This window comes from Elephas maximus, chromosome 21, assembly GCF_024166365.1.
Source record: "Elephas maximus indicus isolate mEleMax1 chromosome 21, mEleMax1 primary haplotype, whole genome shotgun sequence".
NCBI lineage: Eukaryota > Metazoa > Chordata > Mammalia > Proboscidea > Elephantidae > Elephas > Elephas maximus.
In genome coordinates, this window is record NC_064839.1 from 50113860 (window position 1) to 50136670 (window position 22811).

Here is a 22811-nt window from a genome sequence, read left to right on the forward strand (position 1 = left end):
GCCCGCCGCCGGCACCGTGGCGCGCCGGCACCGGTATGCGCCTGCGCATGCGCGGCTGTTGCCCTGGAGACCAGAGGACCGTTGGGCAGCTAACGACGCTGGTGCCAGGGGCCGGCTAGGAAGGAAAGCCGGCCTCCCTGGCGGCGCTGGTGCTGCAGCAGCCCCGCAGAACGAGGTGTTCCGCGTTACAGGAATAAACATGCACCCCGAGGCCTTGGAGCCAGTGGCAAGCCAGGGAGCGGAGCAAGACTGCGCCGTGGATCCCGGCGTGGAGGCGTCTGCGGGGGACCACGGGAGCGCAGGCCAAGGGGGCCGCAAGGAAGGTGCCGACGGCCTCCCCAGGGAGGGAAAGGAGGGCAATGGCCGACGCGACTAGGCCCTCTTGTCTTCTTCCAACATCACATACTTCATCTTCAGAGCCAAAAATAGTAGTAATAGCAGCTAAAGCCAAACAACCAAACCTACTGCCTTGGAGTCGATTCCGACTCATAGCGACCCTGTAGGACAGGGTTGAACTGCCCCATAGCGTTACCAAGGCTGTAGATCTTTTTTTTCTCTCTCTCTTTCTTTCTTTGTATTGTGCTTTAAGTGAAAGTTTACAATTCAGTTTCTCGTACACTTTTAAGCACATCGTTATGTGACCCTAGTTGCTCTCCCTATAATGTGAGAGCACACTCCTCCACCCTGTATTTCTCATGTCCCTTCGACCAGCTCTTGTCTCCCTCTGCTCTCTCTTCTCCTCTCCTGACAGGAGCTGCCCACATAGTCATGTGTCTGCGTGAGCTAAGAAGCACATTATTCACCAGCATCATTTTATGTCTTATAAAACCAAAAAAAACCCAAACCCAGTGCCATCGAGTTGATTCTGACTCATAGCGACCCTATAGGACAGAGTAGAACTGCCCCATAGAGTTTCCAAGGAGCGCCTGGTGGATTTGAACTGCCGTCCCTTTGGTTAGCAGCCATAGCACTTAACCACCACACCACCAGTGTTGCCTTACGTCTTACAGTCCACTCTAATCTTTGTCTGAAGAGTTGGCTTCAGGAATGGTTTTAGTTTTGGGCTAACAGAGAGTCCAGGGACCATATCCTCTGGGGTCGCTCCAGTCTCAATCAGACCATTAAGTCTGGTCTTTTTGCTAGGGTTTGAGTTCTGCATCCCACTTTTTTCTTGCTCCATCAGGGATTCTCTGTTGTGTACCCTGTTAGGGCAGTCATTGGTGGTAGCTGGGCACCATCTGGTTCTTCCAGTCTCAGGCTGATGGAGTCCTGTGGTTTACATGGCCCTTTGTCTCTTGGCCTCATATTTTCCTTGAGTCTTTGGTGTTCTTCATTCTCATTTGGTCTAGATGGGTTGAAACCAATTGACGCATCTTAGATGGCTGCTTGCTAGCTTTTAAGACCCCAGACACAAGACTGTAAATCTTTACAGAAGCATTCTGCCACATCTTTCTCCATTGAGCAGGGTGCTGGGTTGGAATTGCCAACCTTTTGGTTAGTAGCCCGGCCCTTTAACCACTGCACCACCAGGGGTCTGACACTTACTAAAATGGTAGGTGCCAAGTGCTTGCTGTATCTGAGCTATGCACCAGCCCGCTGCAGTACACACTCTCCACCCCCATTTCATGCAGAAGAGGAAGTGAAGACTTTAAAGAGGCTATGAAACTTGCTCCAGATTGCCCTCAGCTAGTCGTGACAGAAGGAGCCCTGGTAGTGCAACGGTTAAGCGCAGCTGCTAACCCAAAGGTTGACAGTTCAAACTCAGCCAGCAGCTCTGCAAGAGGAAGAACTGGCAATGTTCTTCTATAAAGATTACAGCCAAGAAAACCCTATGGGGCAGTTCTACTTTGTCACGTGGGGCTACTATGAGTTGTAATCAACTCGGGACACTCAACAACACTACCAAGTCAGTGACACAGACTCATGCCTCGATGGTCTAACATGCTAGTCCAAGTCTTCACCTAACACACCAGCTCCCCTGCTGCTCCTACATTTTTTGTTTTGATCTTATCCCTTTATTGGTGTCGCTGTGTAAGATGCAAGGTTCTCCCCATCCAGACTGAAAGCTATGTGAGGGCAGGACATCTAGACTGAATTTTCAGTCCCCAGTCCAGTGCCTGACACATGATAGACTCAGTGAATGGTTGATGGTGCTGGGGTCACTGTATGACCCTCACCAAAGTTTCTGGAATGGGCTGAACTTGGCAGAAACTCTGGAGCCTCCAGTCTCACTCGGCTTAGGGCCCAACGGAGAAACCTTATAATGCTCAGATAAAGAAGCTAGTTGATAGGCATTTCATTTTTCAAACCCAGTCAACAAATATATCTTAAGCACCTACTGTCCAGGCAAATCCTTAGTAAGAAACCATAGGGAAGCAGTATTGCTCAGTGGGAAGACATAGGCTTTAGAACCAGGAGGTATTGGGTTCAGATTCCAACTCACAGTTCACCAGCTTTGTGGCTGTTGGCCCAGAACTTAACCTCTCTGAGCCTTAATCTCTCATCTGCAAACAGGGATAATTATGCCTGGCTTTCAGGTTGATTTAAGCCCTGGGGTGAAAGTTTTTGGCATGTAAAAAAAAAACTAAAACCAAACCCATTGCCATCGAGTCGATTCTAACTCATAGTGACCCTATAGGACAGAGTAGGACTGCCTCCATAGGGTTTCCAAGGAGCAGCTGATGGATTCCAACTGCCAACCTTTTGGTTAGCAACTGTAGCTCACCGTAGCTCTTAACCACTGTGTCACCAGGGCTTATATAGTAGGCCATTAATAAATGGTACCCCATGTTGTTATTACCTCATTATCATAGAGAATCAATGAAAAAGAGGAAGACCCTCAACAAGATGGACTGACACAGTGGTTGCAACAATAGATTCAAACATAAGAGTTGTGAGGATGGTGCAGGACTGGGCAAGGTTTCATTCCGTTGTACGTAAGGTCACTGTGAGTCAGAACTGATTCAGTGGCACCTCACAATAATGTGTTAGTATAATCAACAAATTATTAAGTGTATACTAAGCAGTTTATTCCACAAACATTTATCTAGTGCCTCTTTTGGCTAGGCAACGAACGCTGTGGGGAATAGATAACCTGTAAGACAGTCCTCACAGAATGAGTGTTTTTGTCTCATTCAGCACACCACACTAACACAGAGAGAGCAGCAGCCAACAGCCCTTAAAATTCAGTGCGTTGGAATGCGCTTATTTACTTTTTACCAAAGAAACGTCTACCGGCTTTATTTTTGTGTGGTTTTTCTTTTGAGGAATTTTTTTAGAAATTTAAAAGAGCAACGAATAATATAACAAACACCCATGTACTGCCACCTAGAATTGAAAGTGATTAACATATTGACTTGAAGTCTTTTTTGATAAATAAAAACCTTGCAGATAAAATTAATGTTCCCTTTGTCCTCCTTTCCTGGTCCTATTCCCTTCTCCCTCCCCCAGGATCAAGCAGCTCTCTTGAATTTGGTGTAGATTCTTTCAGTCACTTCTCTATACGCATATTATGGTTCCTTAAACAATACATAGCATTGGTTTGTATGTTTTTAATTGACAAATGATACTCTGCTTACTATAAAACTTGGATTTTCCCCTCAGTGTATCTTTCTGAGAACTGTCCACGCTGATTGATGTAGCTCTAATACACTTTCTTAAGGCAAAATAGTTACCCACTGAATTCATATAGCACGCTTTATTTACCTGTCCCCATGGATGGGTATTTGAGTTAGTAACCTTTTTATTGTTGTTGCTGTTACCAACAATGCAAAAATGAATATCTTTGTGCAGGTCTCCTTGTGCACCTGTAAAAGAGTTTCTATAGAGAATCCACCCGAAGATAAATTTACATGGTCCCTGTCAATGGGTTAAAAATTGTCATACAGTGCCATACTAAAAGGAGACCTGGTGGCACAACGGCTAAGCGCTTGGCTGCTAACTGAAAGTGTGGTGGTTCGAACCCACCCAGCCGCTCCACCTGAGAAAGTCCTGGTGATCTGCTCCCATAAAGATCTACAGCCTCGAAAACCTCCTGGGGCAGTTCTGCTCTGTCACATGGGGTCTTTATGACTAGAAATTGATTTGACGTACCTAACGACAGTAAAAAAAAAAAAAAAAATTTTTTTTGACAGTAACAAGTATACTAAAAGCAGACAGAGCTATAAATCAAATTGAAATTGGAGAAAAGTTATGTACATATATATGTGTATACATGCGTGTGTGTGTGTATTTTATATCTATAGAACCAGTCTCTCCTATAGAAATTAACAAGCCCAAGGAAACATGCGTGGATCCCTCCGGCACATCCTCCCAAAGCGAGCAGAAACAAAGTGGTGACAGCAGGTCAGACAGTCGCTTAGGACACCCACGAGATGACAGGGATGACCGAAGCCCCAGGTATGTAGGCGTGCTGCCAGTTACAGCACACATTTCCTGAATAAGGTTGATGGTGCTCTCACCACTTCTACAGATGAGGAAATGGAGACCCACGGAGATGAAACAGCTGCCCGATGTCTGAGAATTAAAGGAGCAGAGCCCAGATGGCAGTGCCTCTGTTATACAACTGACCACAATCTGTGAAACTTAATGCCAGGCCTACAGAGAGAAGCATCAGTAGTTCTTGATGACACCATTAAGAGCATTTTTATTGGAACATATGTTGCAATTATTAAGAATGCTGAAAGTAACAATACTGGAAGAGGCCCTGAAAGCTGTTTAAAAAAAAAAAAAAAGGAGGAGGAGGAGAATTTCAAATAGTTACCAGGCACATAGCATGTTGTGGAATTTTGGGGAGAAGGGAATGTGGTTAAGAATTTTTGGAATATAATTTACAGCTAACAAATTAAATTTCTTGTTCATGTTTCTCCTTTTAACAGAATGACTAAAAGTTTCCTGCAAAAACTCTGCAAGCAACACAAGCTTTACATTACCCCAGCCCTGAATGACACGCTGTATTTACACTTTAAAGGTAAGGGCCTGCTGGAGAAGGTGCCTCACGTTAGTTAGGTGGAAGGACTCCAGTGGTATACAAAATTCTTCTCAGGGACCATCTGGAGCTCTCAAATTATATCTAAGTAGCATTTTCAGATTTTAGTGGAGACCTATGGAAAAGGAATAATTTTGCTTTGAAGAAAACGTCTTGTCTGCCTAGAGTTTATAAACTGGAAAAAGGTAAGCATGGCCCATCAGGTCAGATACCTCTGAATGGTCAGGTACAGAGAGGACTGAAAACAGGATTTAGCAATTAGGATGTCACTGGAAATCTCAGCCAGGTGGTTTTGGTAATGGGACTGGACTGAAGTGAGAAGTGAACTAGAGAGGGGGTTAACAGTGCTGGACAGTGAAAGGGAAGGAGAGACAGTGAGAGCTGGAGAGAGAACAAGGCCCCGAGAAAACCCAGTAGGAAAGGTACCCTGTAGGAAACCCTCAAGAACAAATGACCCCAGTGTTTCAATAACAACAAAAAATTGCAAGGGAAGAAAGAGAAACAGAGAGAGGACCAGAGACTACAGGTTAAAAGATTCTTAAGGGGCATCAGCCAATTGCAATATGCAGACCTTACTTGGATTCTGATTCTAACAACAAATAGTTAAAAAAAAAAAAAAAAAAAAAAACGGATAAATGTGAACAGTGACTGGCTATTTGACGATATGAAGAAATTATTGGTAAATTGTGTCACAATGGTATCGTGGTTATCTTTAAGGCAAAAAAAAAAAAAGAAAATGTTCCATCTTTTAGAGATACTTATTCAGTATGAAGACCTTGAAGTAACACGGAAAATTCTTATGCTATAAAAATGTTAGGAAAAAAAAAAAGGCAAAATTAAAAAAATTTTCTACTATCCCTGTATTTAAATGTATTCTGTCATTGCAAGTGTATACACATTATGTATGTTTACAGCAGGGTTGGAAGGCAATAGAGAAAAATGAAAACAGTTTGATTATTGGGGTGGCAGGACCATGGGCAAATTTCATTTTCCTCACCATTGATGTTGTTACACTTTTCTAATGAAAACTTTTTCAGACAGTGAAATGAATAGATTTTAAAAGTTTCAGTAGTGGTACTTAGGGACTCTGTAGTTTCTGCATACTTTTTCTGTTGCCCTAAAACGGCTCTGAAAAATAAAGTCTACTTAAAAAAAAAAAAAGTTTTGGTAACTGTGGATGGGCTATGAATTGCAAAACAGCAAGGAGTTACTAAAGGAAACAAAAATGCTTGTTTCCCTATCCTTAAATTTGGCTCATAAAACTGAAAAATAAAGCAAAACAGCACTCAACAGGTTGCCTCAGCTTTAGGCATGGCTGGCTCCAGGTGTTCACAGGGTGTCTCCATGCAGCTGTCTCTCTCCTTTTCTTGACCTTGCTTTCCACTGTTTGGCTCATTTTCAGGAAGGTTCACTCTTTATACCATCCACCCCCAGGCATGAAGGCAAGACGGCTGCTGCAGTAGTAGGCTTTACCTCACGAGGTTGGCGATTCCAAAGAAAGAGTACCTCTTCCCAATGGAGCCAGCAGAACTCCTAGGATTTGTCTCAGTTAGCCCAGCTTGGCTAAGAGTGACCATCTCCAGATGAATCGTTGTGACTGTGATGGGCCACCCAGAGTGCCGTGGATTAGAATTGGGGGAGAGGTGGTTCCTTAAAAGCTGCAGTGGTGTTACTAGAGGAAGGAGGTGCGGATGCTAGACAGGCAGGTAAACTGTTACCGTGGAGTCGATTCCGACTCATAGCAACCCTATAGGACAGAGTAGAACTGCCCCATAGGGTTTCCAAGACTGTCGTCTTTATGGAAGCAGCAGACTGCCACATCTTTCTCCCCTGGAGCAGCTGGTGGGTTCGAACCACCGACCTTTTAGTTAGCAGCTGAGCACTTTAATCATGGCACCGAAACAAGGGTGACCGTATGTCCCATGTGTGTAAGACCTTAGCTGACATCTCCTTCCTTGTCGCTAGGCTTTGATCGCATTGAGAACTTGGAAGAATACACAGGGCTGCGCTGTCTTTGGCTGGAGTGCAATGGGATACAGAAAATCGAGAACCTGGATGCCCAAACCGAGTTGCGGTGTCTTTTCTTACAAGTGAACTTGATTCATAAAATCGAAAACCTAGAACCTCTGCAGAAACTGGATGCCCTTAACCTCAGCAACAATTACATCAAGACCATTGAAAACCTCTGTAAGAATGTCCAACGAGGGATCTTTTAATATGTCCTTATGTCCATCACTTTCCCCCGGGGAGGTTTTAAAAATGGATACTATGGGCAAGAAACAGTCATTCATGCCCCTGTTGCTGACTTCTGCTGACTTTGCCTTCCAGCCTGCCTTCCAGTCCTGAACACACTACAGATGGCGCACAACCATTTAGAGAGTGTGGAAGACATTCAGCATCTGAAGGAATGTTTGAAACTTTGCGTGCTTGACCTCTCCCACAATAAGCTGAGTGATCCTGAGATCCTGAGTGTTCTCGAGAGCATGCCCGATTTGGTAAAAAATATAGAAAAAAAGCTTGTTAATTTTTTATTCTTTAAATATCAAATTTCTCTTTCTTCTCTCCTTCCTTTCTTCCATCCTTCCTTCTCTTTTTCTTTCATACTTTTTTCCTCTTTGTGTTTTTAGTTGGAGTATCCTGAAGGAAATACCCGATGTCATTTCACCCGTGAATAGTTCAGTGTCTATCTGTAACAAGATACAAGTTGCCGTCAAGTCAGTGCTGACTCGTGGTGACCCCACGTGTGTTACAATAGAAGTGTGCTCCACAGAGTTTTCGATGACTGATTTTTTGGACGTAGATAGCTAGGCCTTTCTTCTGAGGTACCTCTGGGTGGATTCAAACCTCCAGCCTTTCAGTTAGCAGCCAAACACGCTAACCGTTTGACTACCCAGGTACTCCAAGAAACACTACTTCAGGAATAATCAATGTCACACCAAGATGGTGCAGCGCAATGGGAATGGCCCAGCCCAGCAAGGAGGAACAGTCTAGAACTGCCAGCACCCGGTGATAATGCAAAGCAGCCTGCGTTGCTGTTGCTTTAGGATTGCTGTTAAATTCTCTGCACACAAGGCACCCCCTTTATTTCTCCCACCACCCCCACCACCCGTACCCTTGGCATGTCATGCAAAAGATATGGCAAAAACAATGAAGGTAGTGTCTGAATGAAGTGTGAGAAATGCTAAACTAAATAGTTTACAACATATTTATTTTCTCCAATGACAAAAACCACTTTAGATATGAAAAATATTAAGTCAGTTTAGGAAAACAGATTTTAAAACTGTTTGCCCAGATGTAGCCTTAACCATCCACCTTCTTTGAGCTTTGTGGAGCAGGAGAGGAGGTGATAAGTACTTAAGGAGAAGTGCAGACGGACAGAGGGCAGTGGTGGTTCAGAGATAGAATTCCTGGATCCCATGAGGATGGCACACAGCTGTTTAATCTATTTTGTCGTATCCCTTTCTTATTCCTGGTGTTAAATAGACTTCAAGGAGATCTGTAAACCTTGGGAGAAGGGGCTTAAGTCTGAGCGGCACAGCTAAGTGGGCACTTTCCATCTTTTCCCTTAATCACTGCTTCTTACCTGACTAGCTGCTGTGCATGTTTTCTTAAAATGGGCCCTGGCTTAAAGGTAAGAAAACAATCAAATAGAGATTAATTTCAGTAAAAGAGATTGAGTGAGTGTTACGGATTGAATTATGTCTCCCTAAAAAATGTATGTATCAACTTGGTTAGGCCATGATTCCCAGTAGTCTGTGATTGTCCACCATTTTGTGATTGTAATTTTATGTTAGAGAGGATTAGGGTGGGATTGTAACACCCTTACCAGGTCACATCCCTGATCCATGTAAAGGGAGTTTTCCTGGGGTATGGCCTGCACCACCTTTTATCTCTGAAGAGATAAAAGGAAAGGGAAGCAAGCAGAGAGATGGGGGACCTCGTACCACCAAGAAAGCAGTGGCAGGAGCAGAGCACGTCCTTTGGACCCGAGGTTCCTGCACTGAGATGCTCCTAGACCAAGGGAAGACTGATCCATCACAAGGGCCTTCCTCCAGGGCCGACAGAGAGAGAAAGCCTTCCCTGGAGCTGATGCCCTGAATTTGGTCTTCTAGCCTACTGGACTGTGAGAAAATAAATTTCTCTTTGTGAAAGCCACCCACTCGTCATACTTCTGTTATAGCAGCACTAGATGACTAGGACAGTGAGCAAAACTTATGTAATCACTGCAGCTGGAAAAGGCCTCAGGAAATGTTTTCCAATATTGTTCTGTAACGACAAGAAGACCTAGAATCTGAAGCTGAAGGAGAAGAAAGGGCTGCTCAGTCCTCTGGGCTGTTCAGACGGCACAAACACAGTGAAAATCTCCCCATGTCCCTGAGAAAGTCTCCAGGACATTTAGCCCTTCCTTTTTGCTCTAGAAAATATATTAACTAATTCTTAGAGCACAGGACATATAAAACATTTAAATCACATGCGTTTTTTTAGTAATGAATTTGGCTTTGCTTTTTTTTTTTTTTTCTTGGCTTACAGCGTGTACTGAATTTGATTGGAAACCCAGTTATTAAGCACATTGCTAGTTATCGGAGGACAGTTACCATTCGACTTAAACACTTAACATATCTGGATGACAGACCTGTTTTTCCAAAAGACAGGTAAGAAATAGGAAATCCCCTTGATCACGTTTTCATGCTTAATATTTGAGCTTGCTTAAATGTTAAATCTTTATTTCTAATTTACTACTATTTTTACACGTGATTAAATACTCTTTGGAAATAATTTTAATGGCTAGGTAATTGTCCATTATAGGAAATCCCAATTTCTTGAGCACTTACTTTATATCTGATTTTTCATAATTCCTACATAAGTATCCTTTTTTATAAGCCTTGACCACATCGCCGATTCTTTCCTTAGAATTGAATTCTAAGAGTGGTGTTACTGGATTAAAGAATATGGTTTGAGCAATTTAAAAAGCTCTTATAAATATTTTCTAATTGTTTTCTAGAAGGTTTGAACCATTTTATAATCTCACCAGATGGAACCATTTCAAAGAAATCTTTGCCAAGTTGATCAATGGGTGGAGATGGTATCTCATTGTCTGAAATTTGCAGTTTTGGATAACTGATGAGGTCATTGTTTTTCATCTCTTTTGGCCACTTATATTTGTTCCTTTATGAATATTCTGTTCATGATTTCTTCCTAGTTTCCTTTTGGAGTTTTTTTTTTTTTTTTCATATCGGTTTATAAAGAATATTGAAAGCCCTGGACTGCCATGTATGTTGACACTACTTTTATCTGTTTTTCATTTACCCTTTAATTTAGGTCACTATTAATTCTAGCTTTGAATAAAACCTCAGGAACGTGGACTGCTTGATGGGTCAGATGGTAGCTCTATGTTTAATCATTTGAGTAACCGCCAGCTGTTCTCCAAAATGTCTGTACCATTTTACATTCCCACCAGCAGGGTACAAGGGTTACAATTTCTCCACAACCTCACCAACACTTGTTGTTATCTGTCTTTCTTATCATAGCCATCCTCCTGGGTCCAAAAAACCAAAACCAAACCCACTGCCATAGAGTCAATTCCAACTCATAGCGACCCTAATAGGACAGAGCAGAACTGGCCCATAGAGTTTCCGAGGAGCGCCTGGCAGGTTTGAACTGCCGACTTCTTGGTTAGCAGCTGTAGCACTTAACCACTACACCACAAGGGTTTCTGCCTCCTGGGTATGAAGTCATATCTCATTGTGGTTCTGACTTGCATTCTCCTGATGGCTAATGATGTTGAACATTTTTTCACGTGCTTAGTGTCATTCGTGTATCTTCTCTGGGGAAATGTCTGTTCAGATCCTTGGCCTCCCCTTTTTAAAATTAGTAAACTTGATTTTTTAGAGCAGTTTTAGGTTTACGAAAAGTTGTTTTCTGGAAGTACATCCAGAGAGTTCCCATATACCTGCTCTCTACCCTACACAAGGATTCTCCTATTATTAACATCTTGCACTCCTGTGATATGTTTGTTACAACTGATGAGTCAATATTGATACATTATTACTAACTAAAGCCCATAGTTCACATCAGGGTTCACTCTGTGTTGTGCAGTCCACTGGGTTTTGGCGAATGAATAACGTCTTGTATCCACCATTATAGTATCATACAGCATCATTTCACTGTCCTAAAAATGTCCTGTGCTTCATGTATTCATCCCTCCCATCCTCCCTCTGAACTCCTGGCAACCTCTGGTCTTACTGTCTTTATGGCTTTGCCTTTTCCAGAATGTCATATAGTTGGAATGATAGAGTATGTAGCTTTTTCAGACAGGCATCTTGGACTTAGTATTGTGCACTTAGGGTTCTTCCATACCTTTTTGTGGCTTGGTAGCTTTTTTTTTTAGTTGCTAAATAATATTCCATTGTATAGTTGTATCCCAGTTTATCCATTCACCTATTGAAGGACATCTTGGTTGCTTCCAATTTTTGTAAATTATAAATAAAGCTAATACAAACATTCATATGCAGGTTTTTGTGTGGACAGAAGTTTTCAGCTCATTTGGGTAAATACATAGGAGCATGATTGCTGGATTCTATGGTAAGTCTATGTTTAGCTTCGTATCCAAAGTATAACATGTTACATTCCAACCTGTCATGAATGAGAGGTCCTGTTACTCCACATCCTCACCATAGCTTTTGGTGTTGTCAGTGTTCTGGATTTTAGCCATTATAATAGGTGTGTAAGGTATCTCATTCTTTGAATTTGCAATTCCCTAATGACATAGGCTGTTGAGCATCTTCCCACATGCGTATCTACCGTCTGTTTATCTTCTTCGGTGAGGTATCCGTTCAGATCTTTTGCCACTTTTTAATTGAGTTGCTTGTTTTCTTATCGTTGAGTTTTAAGAATTCTTCATATATTTTGGATATAAGTCCTTTTATCAGATAGATGTTTTGCAAATATTTTCTCCCAGCCTGTGGCATATCTTTTCATTCTCTTAACCTTTGCCCATTTTTCAGTTATGTTGTCTTTTTATCATTGAGTTGCAAGAGTTCTTTATATAGACTAGATAAAAGTCCCTTATTATAGATAAGATTTTCTAATATTTTCTCCCATGCTGTGGGATTGTCTTTTTCTTGATGATGCCCTTTAAAGCACATGCATTTTTAATTTTGATGAAGTCTAAGAGATCTCTTTTTTTTCTGTTGCCGCTTGTGCTTTTGGGCCCTAAGAAGGCTTTGAAAACCACTAGACTTTTTAAAGATTAACAGGTGCACGTGTTCACTTTTGTCCTTGTTCCTTATCCTGTGTGCGCTTTGATTTTGGGGAAGACGAACAAGCTTGGTCAGATAACATACATTTTGCATTTACTTTTAACCTGTAAAAAGTCAAACCTCTGCTGCTTTATTTGTCCTTGCAAACAGAGCTTGTGCAGAGGCCTGGGCTCGGGGAGGGTACGCAGCTGAGAAGGAGGAGAGACGGCAGTGGGAGAGCAGAGAGCAGAGGAAGATTGCAGACAGCATTGAAGCCCTGGCGATGATCAAGAGGCGGGCTGCAGAAAGGAAAAGGCAGAGAGAAGCCCAAGAGAAAGGTACGCGCTCCTGGAAGAAGACAACCTCCTCTGAGCCCTGTTTAGTTTGGGGAAATATGGGCTGGTGAACTCACGTGCTTTAATCTCTAGGATTTTTTTTTTTTTTAATAGTTCATACACTTTTACCTGCAGATTCATCTGCAGCTGGTCTCACACACCTGCCAGTTCCAGTGAAAAAGCCCCACAATTCTGTGCAATTCCAAGGCACTTTTACTGATTAAAACACAATTTGTTAAAATAGTCTCCGTTTTTCAGAATAAATGATGTATTTGTTTTCTGTGGCTATCGTAACAAATTCCTATAAACATATCATCTTATGGTTCCGGAGGTCAGAAACCCAAAATGGGTCTCACGGGGCTAAAATCAAGGTGTCAGCAGAGCTGGTTCCTTCTGGAGGCTCCAGGAGAGAACCTGTTTCCTTGCCTTCTCCAGGTTCTTGAGGCCACCTGCATTCCTTGGCTTGTGGTTTTTAACATACATTTTTGCCACACATTTGTTACAAGCACACACAAACACACACATATGTACGCAGGCATGCACAATGCACACGTGCACGCACACACACACACACACTTTATTTTTTACCTCCTGACTCAATTTGAAGGTAATGTCGTACACCGTGGCCTTTCACTTCTAAATACTCCAGCCTGCCTCTCCTAAGAAGCTACTGCTTTATGTGTTCTTAATGGCTCTGTCCTGTTCCAGTAAATGAATGTGCGAAACAGTCCGTCTTGTGGACAGTGAGCTCCATTCATTGGCTGATATAAACTGCACTTTGTAAGCATCCTTGCAGGAATTCCTCTAGCTGCACCCTTGGCTACTTCCTCAGGACGCATCCTCAGACTGTCACCATGGGCTCCTGGTAGACATGCAGACCCCCTGCTCCTCCAAGACATTTTCAACTTCACCCTTTAACTTCTCTTGTTTAGGGGAGACCCTGCTGCCAAATGACGATGAGGAAGTGCGTGCCAAGGAGGAAGAAAAGGAAGGGCCTCCTCTGGACCAAGGAACGCGGCAGAAGATGGAGATGTTCGTTAAGGAAAGCTTTGAGGCGAAGGATGAGCTATTTCCAGAAAAGCCCAGTGGAGAAAGGGAGCTGCCTGAGGGGGCTGATGGGGAGACTGAGGATCAGGAGCCAGGAGTGGCACTCCCAGCCAGGCCTCTGACCCCGCCAGCTCTGGGCGCTGTGGAGGAAGGTGAGCAATGGGCGAGAAACTCAGAGGGCGCGTGGAGGGCTCCATGGCCACGGAATCACACTGGTGAAATGGAGCGTTCTGGTTTTCAGTTCTTCTCTGTCGCTGCTTCCACAGGATCAAGTACACAAGTCATCACCCAGAGAAATACAAGCAGTAACTACCAGTTGCCGTCAAGTCAACTCTGACTCCTGACACATCTGTCCTCGTGTGTGTCAGTGTATAACTGTGCTCCACAGGGTTTTCAATGGCTGATTTTTTTTGAAGTAGATCACCAGGCCTTTCTTCCGAGGCTCCTCTGGGTAGACTTAAACCTCCAACCTTTTGGTTAGCAACTTGCACCATCCAGGGACTCCAAGCTGGTAGATTCAGACTGCCAACCTTTTGGTTAGCAGCTGATCTCTTAACCACTGTGCCACCAGGGCTCCAAGAGAAATGTGAAGGGGGCCATATGTGTCATTTAAAATTTCCTAAAGTTCTTGTTGTTGTGTGACATTAAGTCGATTCCAACTCACAGCGAACCTATAGGACAGTGTAGAACTGCCCCCATAGGGTTTCCTAGGCTGTAAACTCTACGGGAGCAGATCACTGGGTCTTTTCTCCTGTGGAGTGGCTGGTGTTCAAATTGCCCACTTTTTGGTTAGCAGCCAAGCGCGTAATCATTGCACCACCAGCGCTCCTTTAAAATTTCCTAGAAGCCACGTTAAAAAAAGTAAAAAGAAACAAGTGGAACCACTAACAACATATTTTATTTAACTTAATATATCTAAAGTATAATCTTTTTAACATATAATCTGTATAAAATTTATTAATGAGATATTTTACTTTTATAGCAAGTCTTCAAAATCCAGTGTTTTTGACACCTACAGCACATTTCAATTCAGACGCTTTTTTGTTTTTATTGTACTTGGGATGAAGGTTTACAGAACAAACTACCTTCTCATTAAACAGTTAGTGTACATATTGTTTTCTGATATTGGTTAACAACTCCACATGTCAACACTCTCCCTTCTTGGCCTTGGGTTCCCTATTACCAGCTTTCATGTCCTCTCCTGTCTTCTAGGCCTTGTCCCTGGGCTGGTGTGCTTCTTTTTTGTTTCATTTTGTTTTATGGCCCTGTCTAATCTTTGGCCGAAGGGTAAACCTCAGGAGTGACTTCATTACTGCGCTAAAAGGGTATCCAGGGCCCATACCCTCCGGGTTTCTCCAGTCTCTGTGAGACCAGTAAAGCTGGTCTCTTTTGTGAGTTAGAATTTTGTTCTACATTTTTCTCCAGCTCTGTCCAGCACCCTCTACTGTGATCCCTGTCAGAGCAGTCAGTGGTGGTAGCCCGGCACCATCTAGATGTACTGGACTCAGTCTGGTGGAGGCCATGGTAGTTGTGGTCCATTAGTCTTTTGGACTAATCTTTCCCTTGTATCTTTAGTTTTCTTCATTCTCCCTTGCTCTCAATGGGGTGAGACAGTAGAGTATCTTAGAAGGCCACTCACAGGCTTTTAAGACCTTAGATGCTACTCATCAAACTAGAATGTAGAACATTTTCTTTATATAGTGTGTTATACCAGTTGAGCTAGATATTTTCTGAGATCATGGTCCCCACAGCCCTCAGCCCAGCAATTCAGTCCCTCAGTGAGTTTGGATGTATCTATGGGGCTTCATGACTTTGCCTCGTACAAGTTGTCACATGCCAACTTCTCAGTGGTTAAAGTAAAATGTTCTTGTGTCCCCCAGGTAACCTAGTGATTATTGACAGGCATCCCTGGCCCTTCATCTTTGTGCAGTGGCTGGAGGGCCATGTCATTGACTGAGTGACAGGCAAGCCAGGTCTGTGGGCTCACCCTCTCCCTCAGCAGGGCCCAGGACACGACGTCCAGCCTGCCTCTCAGTCTCCCACTCTTGTCATTAGAGCATTGTCTTCTCCATCACCATACTCATCAATCATGATGCCTTCTCCGAAGTTACTGATTATTATGAATTGATCACTGGCTGTTCCATCCATCTCACTGGCCTCATCTCCAGATTTCAGAAAGGAGGCAGCTCTTTCTTCCTTTCCTTAGTAGATATAACCCTGTCCTAAGCTGTGGGCTCTTGTGGCTTCATCACAGGGCAGCCTTGTGACCCAAGCAGGGTTTTTGTCCTTCTGCCAGTGGAATCATCTTTACCTTGGGCTTGTCTATCTGACCACTGTCTATAAAACTAACTCCAAGGTTAATGACCTTTTGTTATTGTTGTTCCTTAGATTCAACTGTCCGCATTGTGGCCACTGAGAGTGCATTAGTTACAGAACTTGATGGAGCTGAAGATATAGAAACCATCGAACTGAAGACAAAGGAGAAGCTCTTCATTGATGTACGTAAAGTGGTTGCAGTAGAAATAAATATTTTATGGTTGTTAAAACAGGTGATCACATACAAATCTTCAATTCCTCACTACCCACAGTGTGGTCATTGGACTAGCAGGCATGGCACCACTGGGAACTGCTTGGAAAGGCAGGATCCCAGACCCTGCCCCGAACCACCGATCAGTATCTGCATTTTAGTAAGATTTCCAGGTGACTCAAATGCACATTCAAGTTTCCGAAGCATTGGCCTAAATGGTTCCTTTTTAACCACGTTGTCTTAGATATCTAGTGCTGCTATAACAGAAATACCACAAGTGGGTGCCTTTAACAAACAGATTTATTTTCCCACAGTTTACGAGGCTAAAGTCCGAATATAGGGCGCCGCCCCTAGGCGAAGGCTTTCTCTGTCTGCTCTGGAGGAAGGTCCTTGTCTCCTCTGAGCTTCTTCTCCTGAGTGATTTTCATGTGGCTTGGCATCTCTCTTCCGTCATCTCTGCTGCTTTCCCTTGCTTGTTCAATCTCTCTTAAATATCAAAAGAGATTGACTTAAGATAAAACCTATACTAATATTGCCACATTAACATAACAAAGACAGCCCATTCCCAAATGGGATTATAACCACAGGCATAGAGATTAGGATTTACAACATATATTTGGGGGGGACAAAATAGCACACATCTAGGGAGCTCTTGATTGCTTTTCCCCAAAGAAGTTACACTGCAAAGCAATTTTGTCCAGTTAGCTTTCCCCAAAATCATCAAGAAGGTTACGCTTCACTGCCAGAGCCTCTCAATCCTCCTCTGGACAGCCGCCCACCCATCGGCTGACTCGACTTGCCCAGCCCACCACTGCTCAGTCTTTGCATGCCCCTGCCCATGTTAGTGTTTCACTTCTAAGCTGGTGTTTCGTTTCTAAATGTCCAAACTTCAAAATTTCACTGGTTCAACAAGAGTCAAACTAAGCATGGTCAATATTGATAGAAGGTCTCCAGCTTGGACAATTCAGCTCTAACATTTGAGAACCAACTGTATACAGAACAACAGTAATAACTATTATTTTTCAGTTCTATACCTGGCACTGGAGCCCTGGTGGCACAGTGGTTGAGAGCTACGGCTGCTCACCAAAAGGTCAGCAGTTCGAATCTACCAGCTGCTCCTTGGAAACTGTATGGGGCAGTTAACTCTGTCCTATAGGGTCAGAATGAGTTGGAATCGACTCATTGGCAGTGGGTTTGGTTTTGTTTTTTTTTAAATACCTGGCACTATTCTAAACACATTTTAATTGGTTTAACCCTTCCAATAACTCTAAGAGATAGGTGCCGTTATCATCCCCATTTTAAAGCCAAACCAAGTCATTTGCTTCAAGTTGACTCTAACTCTTGGCAACCCCACGTGTGTCAGAGTAGAACTGTGCTCCACAGGGTCTTCAGTAGCTGATTTTTGAGAAGCAGATCACCAGGCCTCTGGGCAGACCTGAATGTTTGGTTAGTAGCTGAATGCGTTAACCGTTTGCACCACCAGGGACTCCCCATTTTACAGATGAGGAAATGGAGGCACGGAAAGGTTAAGTAACTTGCCCAAGGTCACACAGCAAGGAAACCCAGGGGGTCTGGTTCCAGAGTCCATGCATCTAACCACCACACTGCACTGCCTCTCCCACATGCCAGACTGGTTGATATGGATGAAGATAGCCTCCACGCCTCCAAAAAACCGTAACACACGCCAAAAAAAAAAGCCCTACCAGTTTTGGGGCGGTCCAAAATATACTAACTTTATACCACATAGAGCCTGAAGAGTAATTTATACAGCGGAAAAGGAGGTGCATTTGGTTCAGGCCCCTCCCAGATAAGCTGTGTCTCTGATGACAAAGTGGAGAAACCGTTTGGAAATTCTTCAAACGTGTCCCACGGTAGAAATCTCACTTTGATTTGTTAGATCCAGATACTGAAGTAGCAACGTTTGTGTTTTGTGTACGGGGTTTCTTTGGAGGGGCAGTGGGTCCTTGGTTGAGAGATTTGGGTCACTGCTCATTTTTATTTCTCCTCTACACTTTGCCTGCATATACACTGAGGCTCCATTCAATTTATGTTGCCTGCCGGGAATTGGCGTGTGCACGCCCTGGTGACATGTGGTTCATTACTTCTTTTTCAGGACCTACCTGACCTGGAAGACATCGATGCCAGTGAATTTCTCAGCAACCAGGACAAGGTTACCAGGACACATTTCCCCCACAACCAGGATCCTTCCACTCTCACTTTAGTCTTGTCATTTACACAGCTTATCTCCTTGCCTTGAAAGAAGTAAAATGCTCTTTTTGAGTAAAGCATCGCATACACCCACTTTCTGCACATCTCAAAAGAAAGGGAACGTGGCTGTATGCTGTTGCTCACTCCCTTAAGGTTTCATGGTCAACTACTTGGGTTTCCTGGGCACCTGTTTTTATCACGTTGCACATAATTACCTGAATACACTTTTCTGTCCTTATGATGTGTTTATATGTCCACGTGGTGCATGTCTGTGTGACTGTAACCACACATAAAAGGAAGCAAAGGAGAGACAGGAAGGAGTGGATGAGGCACAGTGCGGAATGCTCCCAAGGTAATCGTCTTTCTCTCCATCTCTCCCTTGGGCATTACTGAGAAAGAGAAAGAAGACATCATTCCTTCCAGTGAGCACACCATGGAACAGAGGAAACACACACACACGCGAGACCCAAGGGAGCCAAGGCCTATAGTGGATTTAGAGAGTGCCACCAGGTGGCTGGGCAAGGGGTGTTTCAGGCTCAATGAGGGGCCACTCAGGGTCCCAGAGCACATCCATGTTGCCAAGCAGTGGGTAGGGACGTGCAGCTGTGAAGACTCACAGAGGGTTGGTGTCGGCTTGGAGAGGGGTGTGAACTTTGGCTGCAGAGGTCACGACCACTCCTGGGCTCAGAAGCAACTAGCCAAGAAGTGTCCATCCTGAGACCTGACTCTGCAAGTACAGAGCTCTGTGTTTTGTTCTCTTCGGCCTTTCTTATATGTGGCAACAGAATACTTTGTGATTTTAGATTTTAAAAAAAGCAGAATTTGCATAATACAATTTAGAGTGACTCAACTATGAAAACGTTTCATCGTTATTTTTTTTTTCGTAGAAAACATGCTTTCGGAAGATTGAAACAATTCCAAGCTTGAGTGAAGACAGTGACCCAGAACTGGACTACACGTCACTCCCAGTGTTGGAAAATGTGTCCACAGACACCCTTTCAAATATATTTGCAATTTCTAAAGACACCCCAAAGAAGGCTGAGATCCCCTTTAAAGACATATTCAAAATAGAAGCAGAGAGGAACTTGGAAACCCAAAGTGAAGACACGGAGCCCCCCCAGCCGCTGATTCAAGAGCTCAGCGAAGAGCCTTTAGGCCAACTGCCGATGCCCCCGACCTGTGAGAGACACACCAGGCCAGCCCCTTCCAATGACAGGGACAGCAACATGCTCCCAGCCTCACCACCAGGTAATGCCACCCTACCCAAAGTGATGGGCCGAAAGCTCCATGCATCGATGAACTGTTTAAAACCCAAGCCCAGAGGGGAAGTAGCAACTGGGCCTTTGACACCAAGCACCCTGTGTTCTTGGAGGAACACTCATGGCAGCTCATGGAGACCACAGACATGTTCCTAAGTTTACAGCTTTACTAAGCTGCAACTCATACAATAGTGGGCCCCAGTCCAAGCAGTTCTGAGGTTGGTGTGTGTGGCTGCACGCATCAGGTCATCTGGTGCTTACTGCCCATCAGCACTCGGCTTCAGGTTCAGGTCTTGAGGGGGCCTAAGGAACCTACATTTTTCCCCCATTCTTGCCACCTCCAGGCCATGCAGACCAAGACTTCTAAGGGTTGGAGGGGATCGTTGGCACCACAGCAAGGGAATCTGGGACAAAACAAGGGTGGCAGCTGGCCTGAGGTATAGGTCCCCCAGAGCAAAGCTCCAGGGACCCAGGGTGAACTAGTGAGATGGTCTGGGATGATGTCGATTGCTGGGCTAGATGGGCAGATGACACCAACAGCTGAACACACCAGGCCTCATCTGGTGCTGGAGGCCTGCCCGTGCGGCCCTGGGAAGGTGCAGTTTGTTGGCGGCGGAGGAGGGGGAACTGGCTAGTGCTTAGGTAAGAAGCGAACTACGGGTATTTTGACATCCAAATTAGGGAGTGTTGGCTTACAAAACAAGAGTTTGTTGGGCCCAGACAATTCCTATTCTTATTCAACATTTATCTGTAGTCAGGTGGTACTGTTTGTGAAGAGACAGCTGCATGGGTGACTCAGATCTGCCCACAAAAAGAAATGAAGGGCGCTGGCTGCATCACCCACAAATGCTCAGCTACCTTCTGTTTGAACTCTTTAGGAAATGGTGCTGGAAAGGATGAAGTGCAGTCTGAGCCCGGGGTGCCTACAGAGCCCAGCGAGGAGGATGACCATGAGGACATTGAATTTGGGTTGGACTGAACCAAAGGTGGCCCCCTCTGTGCTTGCATTGGCAATGACAGCAAGGTGGCAGCTGGGCCCTGAGGCCTGACCCCAGCAGGCACAGCCAGCCACTCAGCTCACTTTCTTCCTTCAAACGCTGCTTCTGTTGAGAGCGCGTGTGGGCCTTCGCTGTGGCCATGCCAACGCCACACGGTCCCTGCTTCTACTTTCTCAGCCTTGCAAACGTGGACCAACACTATGTTCCTTGTTCTGAAAGCAGAGCCACCCCCGTTCCTGTTACTTGTAGTGTGCACTACCAGTATACTAATGTCTCTTCCGAGTATCATAAACATTTTAATATCAGTGCAAGGCAGTGTGTTACTGGATTATTTAATACTCATGCCACCAAACCCACCAAACCAAACTCACTGCTGTCGAGTCGATTCCGACTCATAGCAACCCTGTAGGACAGAGAAGAGCTGCCCCATAGTTTCTAAGGAGCGTCTGGTGGATTTGAACTGCCGACCCGTTGGTTAGCAGCCGTAGCACTTAACCACTATGCCACCAAGGTTTCCAATACTCACGCCAGTCACAGGTAATTCCTTTTATTTCTTCAGCTACCCTGAGGACAGGCCCATTCCTCTCTTAATGTGATTAGGAATCTATATCAGACCCTGGTCCCATGAAGCTTCAAATGGGTGTTCTCCACAGGAGAGCACAATCGTCTAGTGGAGCGACAGAAACTCAGGAAGTGGCACTTTAGAAGTCAGGAGCCTCATAAGGGGGTGCTGTCCAGTCTAAGAAACTCCATCATTAGAAATCACATTCAGCTGACAAGTGTTCAACCCCCAAGCCTGGGCCCAAAGCCTATCTCTACAAGACATTAGACCATGGTAGAAATTGTTTAACAAACACAAACCAAAACCAGCAGCAGCTGCTGACGTTTACTGAGCTTTACAGTTATTTCACAGTGAGGTAGCTGGTGACTGTTATCCCTGATTTCATGGGGGTATACTGAGGTACAGACAGCAACTCACTTGCCTGAGGCCTCGCTGGTGCGTGATGGAGCCGCCCAGACTACGCTGAGTCCCATTTTCCACCGCAGCACCACTGTCCCCTGGAGGGACTTCCCATACTGACCCTGACCACTGGGCCTTCAGCACATCTTGTGGAGTCTTCAGGTAAATTTGTAAAGAACAGGAGAAATGATCTTGTTAGCCCGTTCCTTCCTCCACAACCACAGAGTCTTCAGATGTGAAAAGGCAGTACCGGTAGTGCCCCCCTCAACACCAAGGCTTGGCTGCTCAACCACACAGTTCACTGGGGGTTTGGGGGACAGCTGCCTTGTGCCCTCAGAAGCCCATGCGGGACTTCTTTCGGGGGGCCTGCTGTCTGGACGGGGTGCTCCGGATGCTGGAGGCCTGGGACGGGGGTGCAGAGGTGGCCCCAAGGCCAGAAGAAGGCAGTCTGGCCATGTAATCCTGGAGTGTCTGCTGCCGCTCCACAGGGACACCCCGGGTCCACAGCTCCTGGGTCAGCCCCTGGGAGTGGGGGGTGGCTGGGGGCAGAGGCCGGGGCACAGGCGACGTGCGATGTGGGCTGGGAGGGGGGCTGGGGCCGTCAGAGAGGTCCCAGCGGCCACTGAGTGAGGAGAAGGTGCTGGAAAGCTGAGTGCGGCGCTTGTGCCGCCTTGGCTGGTGCCCCAGCCCCAAGCTCCTGCCCTGTCGTCTCCTCCACCAGTCTGCTCCCCGGCCCTCCCAGGCTTCGTCCAGACGTTCACTGAGCTCATCCTCTGGGCCAGACTCAGGGGCTGGGGGCGGCTCAGCTGTGGGGAATGAGCCCAGGTCCCTCTGCCGCAGGAGCCGCCCCTGGGTCATGGCTGCTCGCAGACCTGCCAGCACTTTACCCTCATCCTGCAGCTGCTCCTTGTAGCCCAGAAGGTGGCGGTGGGAAAAGGTAGGTGCTGTCCACACAGGTGGGGGCAGCGGCACCTTGAGCAGGGCCTTCAGCCACCGGCTGCAATAGGCAGTGGCCTGGGGTGTCCAGGAAGCTGTGGTGGGTGTGGGTGTCCTGCTTGGGGTGGGAGCTGCTGCTGTGGGTGTGTGGGGCTCGGGGCTGGGGTCGCTGGGAAGCCCAGCATCCCCGCAGAAGCTGGATCCCTCCTGGAGGCGCAGGTGCTGGTAGAATACATCTCCTGCCTTGGAGAGGTGGAAGAGTGCCAGGCCTGATGTGGAGGCAGAGGGCGGGACGGCAGCTGCCAGACCTGCAGA

The 22811-nt window shown here is 45.3% G+C and overlaps 2 protein-coding genes across 5 annotated transcripts in view; one reads left to right on the forward strand and one right to left on the reverse strand.

The window, feature by feature from the left end:
• The first annotated feature begins 81 nt into the window (after positions 1–81).
• Positions 82–20902, forward strand: DNAAF1 (dynein axonemal assembly factor 1). Of its 2 annotated transcripts, none has more exons than XM_049864447.1 (12): positions 82–323; positions 4245–4398; positions 4878–4969; positions 6953–7174; positions 7316–7482; positions 9518–9639; positions 12397–12563; positions 13493–13759; positions 15996–16105; positions 18248–18304; positions 19230–19590; positions 20480–20902. In XM_049864447.1, exons 1-12 carry the CDS (start codon positions 200–202, stop codon positions 20578–20580), a joined length of 1944 nt encoding a protein of 647 aa, XP_049720404.1. In that variant the 5' UTR covers positions 82–199; the 3' UTR covers positions 20581–20902. The 2 variants fall into 2 exon arrangements, with proteins under 2 accessions (XP_049720404.1, XP_049720405.1); XM_049864448.1 differs by having other exon boundaries at positions 4263–4398.
• The window catches only part of TAF1C (TATA-box binding protein associated factor, RNA polymerase I subunit C), a 112848-nt gene continuing 110873 nt past the window's right edge, over positions 20837–22811 (reverse strand). For 2 of the 3 annotated variants that reach the window (XM_049864446.1, XM_049864444.1), the window contains one exon: positions 20837–22804. In XM_049864446.1, the coding sequence (XP_049720403.1) occupies positions 21894–22804 (911 nt within the window). In that variant the 3' untranslated portion in view covers positions 20837–21893. The remainder of the gene's footprint in view (positions 22805–22811) is intronic. The other variant, XM_049864445.1, reaches the window with a different exon arrangement.